Source organism: Hydra viridissima, unplaced genomic scaffold (genome assembly GCF_058129835.1).
Source record: "Hydra viridissima isolate aposymbiotic clone 2 unplaced genomic scaffold, HvirCarnegie_v1 scaffold_2, whole genome shotgun sequence".
NCBI lineage: Eukaryota > Metazoa > Cnidaria > Hydrozoa > Anthoathecata > Hydridae > Hydra > Hydra viridissima.
This window is the reverse complement of record NW_028324301.1, coordinates 9,408,141-9,419,717: the sequence shown is the minus strand read 5'-3', so window position 1 is coordinate 9,419,717 and position 11,577 is coordinate 9,408,141. Positions and strand designations below refer to the sequence as shown.

General features: G+C 29.6%; 1 protein-coding gene across 2 annotated transcripts; it reads left to right on the top strand.

Annotated features, from left to right (window-relative positions):
• The first annotated feature begins 3,280 nt into the window (after positions 1-3,280).
• Positions 3,281-6,330, top strand: LOC145184954 (lysosomal acid lipase/cholesteryl ester hydrolase-like). Of its 2 annotated transcripts, none has more exons than XM_090078901.1 (7): positions 3,281-3,409; positions 3,703-4,016; positions 4,703-4,946; positions 5,159-5,314; positions 5,471-5,542; positions 5,644-5,712; positions 5,817-6,330. In XM_090078901.1, exons 1-7 carry the CDS (start codon positions 3,320-3,322, stop codon positions 6,060-6,062), a joined length of 1,191 nt encoding a protein of 396 aa, XP_089935027.1. In that variant the 5' UTR covers positions 3,281-3,319; the 3' UTR covers positions 6,063-6,330. The 2 variants fall into 2 exon arrangements, with proteins under 2 accessions (XP_089935027.1, XP_089935028.1); XM_090078902.1 differs by having other exon boundaries at positions 3,300-3,409; positions 3,703-4,114.
• Positions 6,331-11,577: the final 5,247 nt, after the last annotated feature.

Here is an 11,577-nt window from a genome sequence, read left to right as displayed (position 1 = left end):
TGTTGCCGGTTCTTCTAGTCTCTTATTAAAAGAAAAGCAACCTTCACAAAACTTAGTGATATCATTTGGCTTAAGCTCATCTTAAGCTTTCAAACGCTTTTAATAGAGTGTTTCAAATTAACTGGAAATCATTTTCATTTTAGTTAACTACAATTCCTCATTTCTACAGCAAAAGTTTTTGAACTAAAGTTTGTCAACTAAGAAACCAAATAAATGCTCCATAGCGAAATATGGTCTAACCTGTCATTTGCGGTAGGAAGTGTGTTTACATATAACATGATTACAGACAAATTAATTCCACTCATTAACTAAATAAGCTCAGGTTTATTCAGTTTTATTTGTGTGATTTTTCCCCCACAACTCGCGTTATGATGAAAGTTTCCGTTCCGTGTAAATATTAACAAAACCTTTTGATTTTGCCAGGGTTTTATTTTACCATAAAGATACAAGCTTTATATATCTCAAATATCTATGAGAATAAAAATTAAAGCAGCAGCATGTAAAAAGCTTTTTAAAATTACAATTTAGAATAAACTTTAACTTCTGCAAAATTTAGCAACACAACAACAATATTTAGCAACAATATTTAGTATGTAATAACTAGATCCACTCCTGATAATAAAAAATATATAAAAAAATAAAGTAGGTTAAAAACTGATTGAATAAAATGACTAAACAGTTTTAATGATAAACTTAAAGAATTAAAAACATTTAAAGACACAACTGTAAAAGTAACATTAACTTCAATTTCCAAACGTGTCAGTAAATTTTCCATTACAACTCAGTTTTAACCTTGTATCTCCTGTGAGAGACGTTACAAGTCTCAGTAGGTTTCGTCCGTTTGTTCCCATCAGTGTAATAGTACAATATAAAAGTGTAATATATTTGTAACTTTCTCAATTTATTTTTGCATAAAACTTCCTCTGAAATGCAGTCTGTAAAAATCGATTTGTCTTGTGCTACGAAACTACTGGATATCCCATATAACGAACTACTATCACATTATAACGAACTAGAGTTTTTACGTGGCTCTTGTGCTACGAAACTACTATCCCATTATAACGAACTACTATCACGTTATAACGAACTACTATCACATTATAACGAACTACTATCACGTTATAACGAACTACTATCACGTTATAACGAACTACTACCACGTTATAACGAACTATTATCACGTTATAACGAACTACTATCACATTATAACGAGTTTTTAACGTGTTTAACGAGTTTTGACGTGGCTCTTGGCAAAGTGTGCGATTAACCTCGAAAGCCCTATCAGAACAATCCAACATAGACTCAATGTTTACTGCAATCCAAATAAAAACAACAATAAAAGTTTTTAATGAACTTGCTTCCGATGAACGATTGTATAAGCTAGAAAAATAATTTCAAACAAATATTTTCAATGTTATGACGGCTTTGAAGAAATTGAAGGTCGGTTTTGAGGGACAGAAGTTTTAGACTCAGTTTCATGTTTATTTCCAAACTATATGTAGTTATATTGATAATGTATTGTCCAGTTTTCTGAATGATATTTTCAAATTGTTATCATAATGATGTAAGTGAAGGCCTGATATTTGAAGTAAGATCGTTTCATCATGAATTTTCAAATGAACTTCAACAGTTTCATGCATTTGTTATTATCTTGAAATTCTCTGCTAGAGAAAAAATGATATTATCTTTTTCAGAATTAGAAACTGCTTGGGTGCTATAACTTTTCCTGTAACCATGTGTAGAACGGACATTTTCAGAACTAAAAATGATAACAACTTACCTCTAATCGTCACAGCACAAATGGATTATAATTATTTGCCTATTGAAAGTAACGAAGCCAAAAAAATGGAAACTGAAAAACTTATCATGAATTTTGCCAATTTAAAAGAAAAAAAAAAATGAACAGTTTTTTTCCCAAACATTATGTTTGTTTTTTGTTGTACTTAATGATGTAGCATCAGTTTCAAAGAAAACATCATATTAAAATATTAAAAAAAAGTTCTTAAGTAATCGTTTAGATAAGACAAATTGAATAAATTGCGACTCATTTTTGTAAACTGGTGAAAATGTTTCAAGCATATAAAAATCGTAAACTTTTGTTAATAAATTTTTAAATATGAAAAAGGTTTAAAACTTAAATTCAAATATTAACAATCAAGTTATCTGTTTTCAAAAGAAAACAGATAACTTGGATTTGTGTCGCGTTTTTAAGTTGAAAATGGAGTATCTTAAAAATTTAATTCGCCAACGCGAAATTAAATCATGGCAAAGTTATGTTAATTTGGTTGAAAAAGAAATTCACCACTCTCAGAAGAAATTTTCTTACTTGTATATTCGGTCAAAAAGCTTTACCATGTCTAATTATTTCAATATATTTAGATTAGGATCTGTATAATTATGTCGAGTTCTTCTTTAGAATCTGCAAAAACGAAAATGTTTTTCTATAGATAAAAAACTTAAATTGCATTTTTAAAAGGATTTTGGCACCTTGCAAATACAACATTTAGAATAAGTTTATCGAAGAGTTTTGTTTTGCTTAGATATTATCCGCCAAATGAGAAAACGTAAAAAAAGTTCTATTTACTGATAAATGAGCCTTTTTTAACGTCGAAGGTTGAACCGAACGCTGCAATTACTTTGCTGTAGACGCAACATTATAACTTTCATCTATTTTCACAGATTGTTTTAAAAAAGAACTTGAGAACAAAGAAACTCATTACTGGTAAGCCCTTCTAAAAATTTTTTTTTTTTTAGATATACTTGATACCTTTCCCTTAGAGGAATGAGTCTATTTCACCTATATAGTCTATTGTTGTCCTTCCCACGGCCAATTCCTGTTTATCTCCATATTTTTAATATTATTTTGTCTGAAAGGAATCCTTTTACTTGTAATGATCAAAATAATAAAATATTTAGAATGAAAGAAATATTTAGAAAAATTATTTCTCAAAGATACGCACTTTTTTCTCTTAAAACAACGCATTAAGAACTTCGTCACGCATTAAGAACTTCGAACTTGAAAAAACGAAGTGGCACCATTAAAAAATTAAACGTACCATGTTGTACCAAAGTGGTACCATAGGGACATAAATTCCATTCTATTAAACTATGAGATTTATTTATTTCTGTGATATAGAACAATTAAGTCCTTCTATCTTACAAATATCGTTATAGTTAAAGCCATAAGTGTAATAGTATATAAACATATATAATATTTTGTAATAATAATTATATATATATATATATGTAATGATAAATAAAAAAAAATAGGTCATTATTTGTTTCCACTTTCTTTTTTTAGACTCGGGAATATTATATAATGATTCTTGGTTTAAATCTAGGTGTCTTTTTTGTTTTGACTTGGACTTTTTGTAACGCAAAGAATAATCCGGAAATAGATTTTTCAGTGGTAAGTTTATATAATGGTTAGAAATAAAATTACTTAGAAAAGCTTATTACTGTCTATATCATTTCGCATTAAAAGCTTACTTATAGTAAACATTTTAAATAAAATGTGCAAACTAATAAGAACATACAAATGATTAGGCATATGAGACTTTTATCAGTCATTAATTATTAATCAAAACGTGAAGTTTGTTTAGTGTTTCTCAATGTTGTTTTGCACTTTTGAAATGATAAATCTTTTTTTTTGGAAAATAAAAAAAATTTACATTTTATAATAAATATTCATTTTTTTTAAAGCCAGAAATTATCTCCTATTATGGATATCCATCTGAGTCCCATTTAGTTACAACAGAGGATGGATATATTTTAACACTTCATCGTATCCCTCATGGTAGAAAGGTTCAGCCATCTTATAAGCAACCTGTAATATTTCTTCAGCATGGTCTCTTGTGCTCCAGTGCAGATTGGGTTATGAATATGCCAAATGGGAGTTTGGGGTTCCTGCTAGCTGACGCTGGTTTTGATGTATGGTTGGGTAACAGTAGAGGAAACAAATACTCCACAATGCATAAAGTACTAAGTGTAAAATCTGATGATTATTGGAAGTTCAGGTGCACCAGTTATACTTATGAGAAATGCTACTAATAGTTACACTGCAAATATAGAAAATATTTACAAGATTATAACATGTTCATGCCAACTTACAAAAGTATGCCATAAAATTATATAATCTGAAATATAAATCTTAAAGTTATAAAAAGTATACAATCTGAAAAAAAGACAAAAAAAAAACAAAAAAAAAAACAACTCCTTTCCACTTCATTAGATAATTTTATATTAATCTGAATTTAAATTTCCCTCACAATCAGTTAACTGTTCAATTGTTTATACTAAAATCAAATGCTAGTTTATTTATGCACAACATAGATTAAAATTCTTATTCTAAAATATTTCTTTTCTAATTGAAAAGCTATGTTTGTAGTTTTAGTGTATTATCTGTCATTAAAAAAATGATTTTTTTCCCCCCTTTTCATTCTGCTCTAAACATCACCAAAAAACTTATATATAGTTTTCTTGGTTAATGTTAAAAAGTAATATTTGAAAGAAAGTAAAAAAAAAGATAAAACACTTCTTGAACAAATTGATTTTACAGTGTTGTTTGTTTCAATTTGCTAAACTACTTTTAAACCTCTGTTTGATTTGACCAGGTTTTTCGTTTTTCTTTTCAGCATTTTATCTAATTTTATGCATGCTACTTTTTTAGCATTTTATCTAATTTTGCATGCTACTTTTTTAGCTGGGATGAAATGGCCAGCCAGGATTTGCCTGCATTTGTAAACTACATCACAAATATTACTAAACAGCAACAAATTTATTATGCTGGACATTCTCAAGGGACCATGATGGCATTTGCTGAATTTTCACACAATGAACTTCTAGCCAGAAAAATTAAAAGATTTTATGCTCTCGCACCAGTAGCATTTCTAGGTTCAATGACAAGTCCTTTGAAATATTTAGCTCCTTTTGTTCCAGAAATTGAGGTTGATTAAAACTTGTTTCAAGTTTTAATATTTTATCAATCCTAACCAGAGATAATAATCATACAATAAATTGTTAATTAATTGTTAAATTAGCTCTTATTATCTAGTTAGAAGTTTTAAATAATTTAAAGTAACACAATAATGTAAAAGTAATATAGATGTTAATAGTTTAGTTTCATGCTCATTTAAAGAAAAATAATTTAACTATTCAGTGGCTGTTCAAGGCAATAGGAGTGCATGATTTTTTGCCACAATCTCGGATTATATCATGGCTAGGTTCACATATGTGTACCAAATCACTTATTGATGATGTTTGTGAAAATATTGTTTTTGTAATTTGTGGTTTTGATGTGCCACAGATGAATAAGGTAAGGCTTTTTTTTCTTGAGGTTAATATATAATTTGTCATTTCCTTACAAAGTACATATATTTTTAGCAACAAAAGTTTATTTTTTAGTTTTATCTTTTTTTTTAATAGTATTTAGTATTTTTTATGCATTCTTAAAAATATATTCTATAATTAGTCACGACTTGATGTTTATATTACACATACTCCAGCTGGCACATCAGTACAAAACATTATTCATTTTGAACAGGTTTTTTTTTTTTTTTTTTTAAGTTACTCAAGTGATATTTTTTCACAAATATGTAAAAGTTTTCTAAATGCTGCCCTACCTCTCATTTTTCCATGTTTCAGTTGTATATGACAAAAAAGTTCCAAATGTATGACTGGGGAAATACAGTAAATATGAAGAAATATAATCAAGTAAATAGTTTTACAATTAAATAATACTTTCTATAGAAGGGAATAAATTTATTAAATTCAAAAAAATTTTTTGTTGAGATCTTTTTTTAAACACATTTTTTCAGTCTACTCCGCCAACTTACAACATTTCAAACTTTCATGTACCTACTGTCATGTACTCAGGCGGCCAAGATTGGTTGGCAGATTCTGCCGATGTGGAAGAACTACTGCGTCATTTGCCCAAAGAAGTAGTAGTATCTCACAAAGTCATCGAATCTTGGATGCACCTTGATTTTATTTGGGGAATGGATGCACCTAGGGAAGTGTATTATGATTTGATAGCCGATGCACTAAAACAAGAAGTTTCGTAAAAAATGACTGGAAACTAAATTTTTTTAATTTAAAGGTTAAGTAAGTTACTTTGTCTTTATAATTGATTCGAATCAAATTTTAAGTTAAAAGTACTTTAGTGGCCTAACTCTAAAAGCAAGTTTTTGAGCGTCAAAATACGCAGTTTTTCATTAATAAAAGTTTTATAGTTGAAATTTTTATAAAAGTTATTTACATAGTATTTTCTCAGAAATTGTATGTTTTATGTATTTTATATATGAATTTAAAAAGAAGTCTAAGTTTCCGAAAGATCTGTTTACATGAAAAGTTGCAAAAACATATTACTTAAGATAAAGCGAGGTTGCGTTTCTAGCAAAATTTCTTTTAGGGTACAAGTAAATACAAAAGCGATATTAGTGCTAATGTCGTTACAATCTTTTAAAGATCGGCATAAATTTCAAAAGATCAGAACGATCAAGAAAAGATGTGATATTGATCATAGGTCACAATAGAGCAATTCCACGACCGTCACAGCGTGACAACCGCCTTTTTTTTTTTTTCTTTAGCCTTCAATATTTTATTATTAAATAGATATAAAAATAATTTTTTTTGCTATTTTGTTAGCTCATAAAAGGTGCTACAAAAAACAAGAAAAAAAAAATCAGGGTGGATATATCAGCCTCTTATTCATGCGAGAAAATATAAAACGTCACAGCGTGACCAAAATTCTCTCGCTGTTTTTTAGTTTTTAGATCAACATCGCGATTCAGCTAATATAGATGAACTGAATTATTAACTTGGCATTAAACAATAGTTTAGACATTACTCTTACAAGTTTTATAACTAAATAACATTTATTTAATTAAATTTCAAACAGGTGCACCTTTAATTAACTAGTGGTAAACGTCACAGCGTGACCAGACACATTTGGATAATTATAAACCAGGTAAATGGGCTGTTTTTAATAAATTCAAAACTAAGTAGAGAAGTATTAGACAAATATATAATTACATCTTCATAAAAGTAGTTCTTACATAGTAATCTTCCGAACACGCCCATACTATATCAGTGTCAAATCGCGTCCATATTATATTGCTGTCATATATACAACGTTTTAAAGTTTTTTGGTGATTTCGTCTGAAGACGTAAGTTGTTTCACTAAATACTTGGCACTTGAATAGGGTCGCATTTCTATTTTACCATTATTGTTTTGAATTAGGTGCGCTGCAAATATTCCTGGTTTTGCTGGTGCTTATGTAAATAACTCATCAATTTTAAATTTTTTTATTGTATTTATAATATCTTCCATAGAAACAAAATAGACATTGAAATTAGTCTCATTTTTAACAGCTTCATGAAAAGTTATGGCATCAGTTATCATACATTTTCTTTGGATTATTTTTTGCGTTGCTATTCTTTTAACGGTCCCACCAATAGCATCTACTGGTCCTTTCCCATGAGAAGCAGCGAAAAAGTTCCAGAATAATTTTAAACCATGCTGTTCTTCCAACCAGGGTATTGCTGATGCAATAAAACGATTTTTAAATTGATTGCTTGGCCCGTCTGTCCAAACCTGTAGTATTTTAACACTTGATTCAATATGCTTAGATAATAAACTATGAACAAATACAAGAATAGATTCTTTTGAATGGTTTAAATCATCTGAAACTATGACAGCTGATGAGCATGAATTTTGGTACCAAAATTCAGCAGTAAAAATAGTAACTTGCTTCTTGTGCCAATGTGCTGACTACACTTCATCTTGCCACAAAGTTGAAAAACTTTCAGCAAAATCCACTTGAAGAACGGCTGTGTCTGAATTACTTTGAAGTTGGATCTTATGATCACGATATGTAATTGATTGTTTCTGTTTAATAAAATAATGCCAAAGAAATGAAGGTAAAGATTTTGAAAAGCTACTGTAAAGATCATCAACTCTTCCCTTTCTTTCAATTTTTTTAATATATTCCTTTCCATTACCTTCTGCAACTTTTTCCCATTGGTACCATGTAATGCATTTATTCTTGTCAATTTCATTCAAAACAAATAGATTATGAAACTTTGCTGCATCTTTACATGTTGTACACATATTATTATAACAAATGTCTTTTTCACTATCACATACAATGCTTGGAGGAAACTTATGTGAATACAATGGAAAATTTGAATCAAACTTGTGCAAGGCTTCAAGGATAAGAATTATATTTTGATACTGTTGACAACAACAAACGTTTCTTGACATTGAACTAGACAAAAGCACATGTGGTAGGCGTAAACTAGCAAACTTTGATTTTCCGACTGATTCTTCAGGATAATCACATTTAAAAACAGCATAAGCTTCATTAACATTCAACATACAAATGACGTTTTTGCACAGTTTCTTTCTTGTTCTTTAATCTCACCACAATGGTGTCTTTTTTACCGGGTGCTTGACGGGATATATCATCACGCTGGTAAAAATCAAGAACCAATTTTACAGTTAAAGCATCTAATGCATTTTTACTAAGTATTTTTTCTGGGCTTGGGATTTCATTTATTTTTGTTAAAAGTTTTTGTACAACTTTAGCCCTCTTTCTGGGTGATTTTGATAGTGCTGACTCGGCTCTCTTAACAGCTTTTCCAAGAGTGCTTGCAGATTTGTAAGGGGGTGATGTAACAGCTACAGATTTTGATTCTGCTATTTTTTGTTTGCTCTTTCTCTTTCGCTGCCTTTCTTTTTCTCGTTCAGCCTCCAAATTAGCGAGCCTTCTTTCTTTTCTTTTTTTTGATTCTTTTTCTTTAACTACTTTTTTTGCCAAACTTTTCTAACTGTTTTTCACGATATTTCTTTTGACGCTCAGCATGAGTAAGAGGCATGTTAAACCCTTGAAAGATTAAAAGAAAGGCAACACATTAGTTATGGAGATGCACGTATTACATCTAAGGCTCAATGGAGTTACAGTTATCCCTTAGAGAGGTTCTATGTATCTCAAAAGAAAGCCTCAAGAATAGCTGAGCATTCATCCTCCAAATGTTGTCTATGCAAAACATACCTATAATTTGTAGTTTTTGTAGATAATGTAAAAGAAAGTAGGCTGCTCAGTAATCTGGGTCCTTAAAGTTGATAAAAACTCAATTGTGGTTTCAGTTTAGCAGTTTTAAATTTTGTTTTAAATGTTAAAAAGTTGTCACGGCATGACGTCACGGCGTGACATAAAAAGATTCTAAAAATAACTTGAGCTAATTATTTTTTTAAACATGTTAGTATTTTTTTAGATGTACTAGATTGAGTTCTCATTGCGCTGGATTTTTGAAACCCTAAGTTTTACTGGTTGTCTAAGAAATAAAACGATTGGTACCCTAATTGTCACAGCGTGACAATAGTGGAAATAGCATTTGATTAAAACAAATGGTATTCTGAATTTGTCTGGCAATAAGTATGTTTTTATCATAAGTAGGAATGATTAGTGCAGCTAAAAACCTGATTGCAATGAGCAAGACAGTTTTTGAATTTTTTATAGGTTCAATTTAACTTTGGTGATTAAAAATGAATTAAATTATTGCAAAAACGCCTACTTTTACCTTCTGTTTCAGCCCATGTTATTTTTTATAATAGCGGCATACTATAATAAGCTATATATTTTCTGAAAGAGAAGTAGAGCTTTCTACTGATATATAGTATTATCTATATTGGGTTGGTTTAATTTTATCATTTTTTGTGAGACGGTCGTGGAATTGCTCAATATTAATTTATTTTAGAACATTTTTTACAACCTAAGATGTAAGTTATTTTCCAGTCGCCTGAAAACTTTTAAAATTTTAACATTTTTTTTTAAAAAAAAGCAATTAAAAGCTGAAGTTGTGAAGTCTGCCTTGAACAGCATTTTTGTGGCTTAATCTTCTAAGTTAAAAGGAGTGCTTGGAACATTTTGGCATTTTATTTCCTCCAAGCGTTACACAGGTTTTCAAAATCCATTTACATTAGAATTATTCACTCAATATAAAAACTCAATAAGAAAATAAGAAATCATACAGCATCTGTATTGTAGAAAAACGGCGATACGGATAACGTTCAGCAGTTCCATGATTGTTTGGCGGTGAATAACGACATTTTAATATATCTTCAAAATTTGAAATTGAAACGTAAAATTTCTTCATTTTTCGAAGTAAACTATTTCAAAGTTCACTTCCTTATAAAAATAATAAGGACTGAAATATAAAGTATACGATAAAAAGTTCACTTCCTAATAAAAATAATGAGGACTGAAATATAAAGAATACGATAAAAAGTTTACAGAGCTTTTTATGAATATATCAAATCGGATTTAACAAAGCATCGTGACAAATTATCAAATGAAGTTCAATCGTTTCGGATTTCTAATGTGCGAGAAAAATGAGGAAAGCGTCAAGAATTCTGAAAGAAAAAGTTATGCTGAAGAAAAGTTGTTTAATCATACGTTAGAGGCGAATTTCAGAATGGTGATTTTATCAATCGAGAGATATTTAACTTGTGGAAGAATAGTTTTTTACTTTGCTTGTACATTTTCAATGTACAGTCAAAATTTTCTAGAACCAGTTTTTTGATCACTGAAAACTTCAAAATACTTTACCAGAGCATGACACCCTCTAGTCGCCGAAAATAAATAGCTCTGGTTGCACAATTTCTACACGCAGAATTGTTGCTGTTGCAAACTTCTTTTCGACTTTCTTCCAACTCGATTATCATCAAACCTATCATGGACATGATAGCAGTTATAATTGTGATATTCAAAACAGTCTTGTACACCTCTTCTCTCATCTTCAATTCTATCACGCTTATCTTTGACACGCCTATCCCGTTCTTCCTCTTCTCGTCTACGGTCTACTCCAAGGTGCCTGTAATCATCTAGATCTTCTCTTGGACTTTGGTTGAAGCTAGAAATAAAGTTGCGCAAATGATGTGGAGCAATCTTAAAAGGATGAACCTCCTTGTTTTAGGTCTGAACTTGAAGCTGTTTAAGATTAGTAATCTGACCTAATGCAGGATGGAATCCTGGACAATCCCTAAATGACAACAAAATCGGTTTAAAAACCACTGCGATGTGTAATAATGACAGTATGTAGACAACAGTATGCATATTGTAAAATAGGGGTATTCAAGAAATGTTATTGTGTAAATGTAGCCACATACAAACTATACCTGGTATGTTAAATTGTACAATAGAGATACATAATTGTTCGTATAATAAAGATAATTCTATTATGTAGCAATTTTAGAGGAGATTGATAAAATTTCTTATTGAGCCGATGAAACATTTAGAAAACTAAAAATTTTCGAACAGTCATTTTTTTAAATTGTTAAATGCGATTTCGAAATACCAGACAAACTACCTCTATTAATATAATTTGGTTGATGCATTTTCTTTGGGTGTAAATTTTCACCAGTAAAATTTAACTAAAACTATTTATACAAACTACGAATACAGTATTATATAATTATATAATTCTTATGTATATATAAAAAATATCTAAAGCGTGAAAAATACGTTAACTATGAAAAATATTTACACTGAGTTTTAGTTTTAGAAAGAAAGTAAT

Bases quoted from the DNA above. Each gene is read 5' to 3' on its own strand.
- LOC145184954 (XM_090078901.1), top strand. From the start codon at position 3,320: ATGATTCTTGGTTTAAATCTAGGTGTCTTTTTTGTTTTGACTTGGACT. The intron at 3,410-3,702 runs GTAAGTTTATAT...TTTTTTTTAAAG, and splicing joins CGGAAATAGATTTTTCAGTG to CCAGAAATTATCTCCTATTA. The intron at 4,947-5,158 runs GTTGATTAAAAC...TTAACTATTCAG, and splicing joins CTTTTGTTCCAGAAATTGAG to TGGCTGTTCAAGGCAATAGG.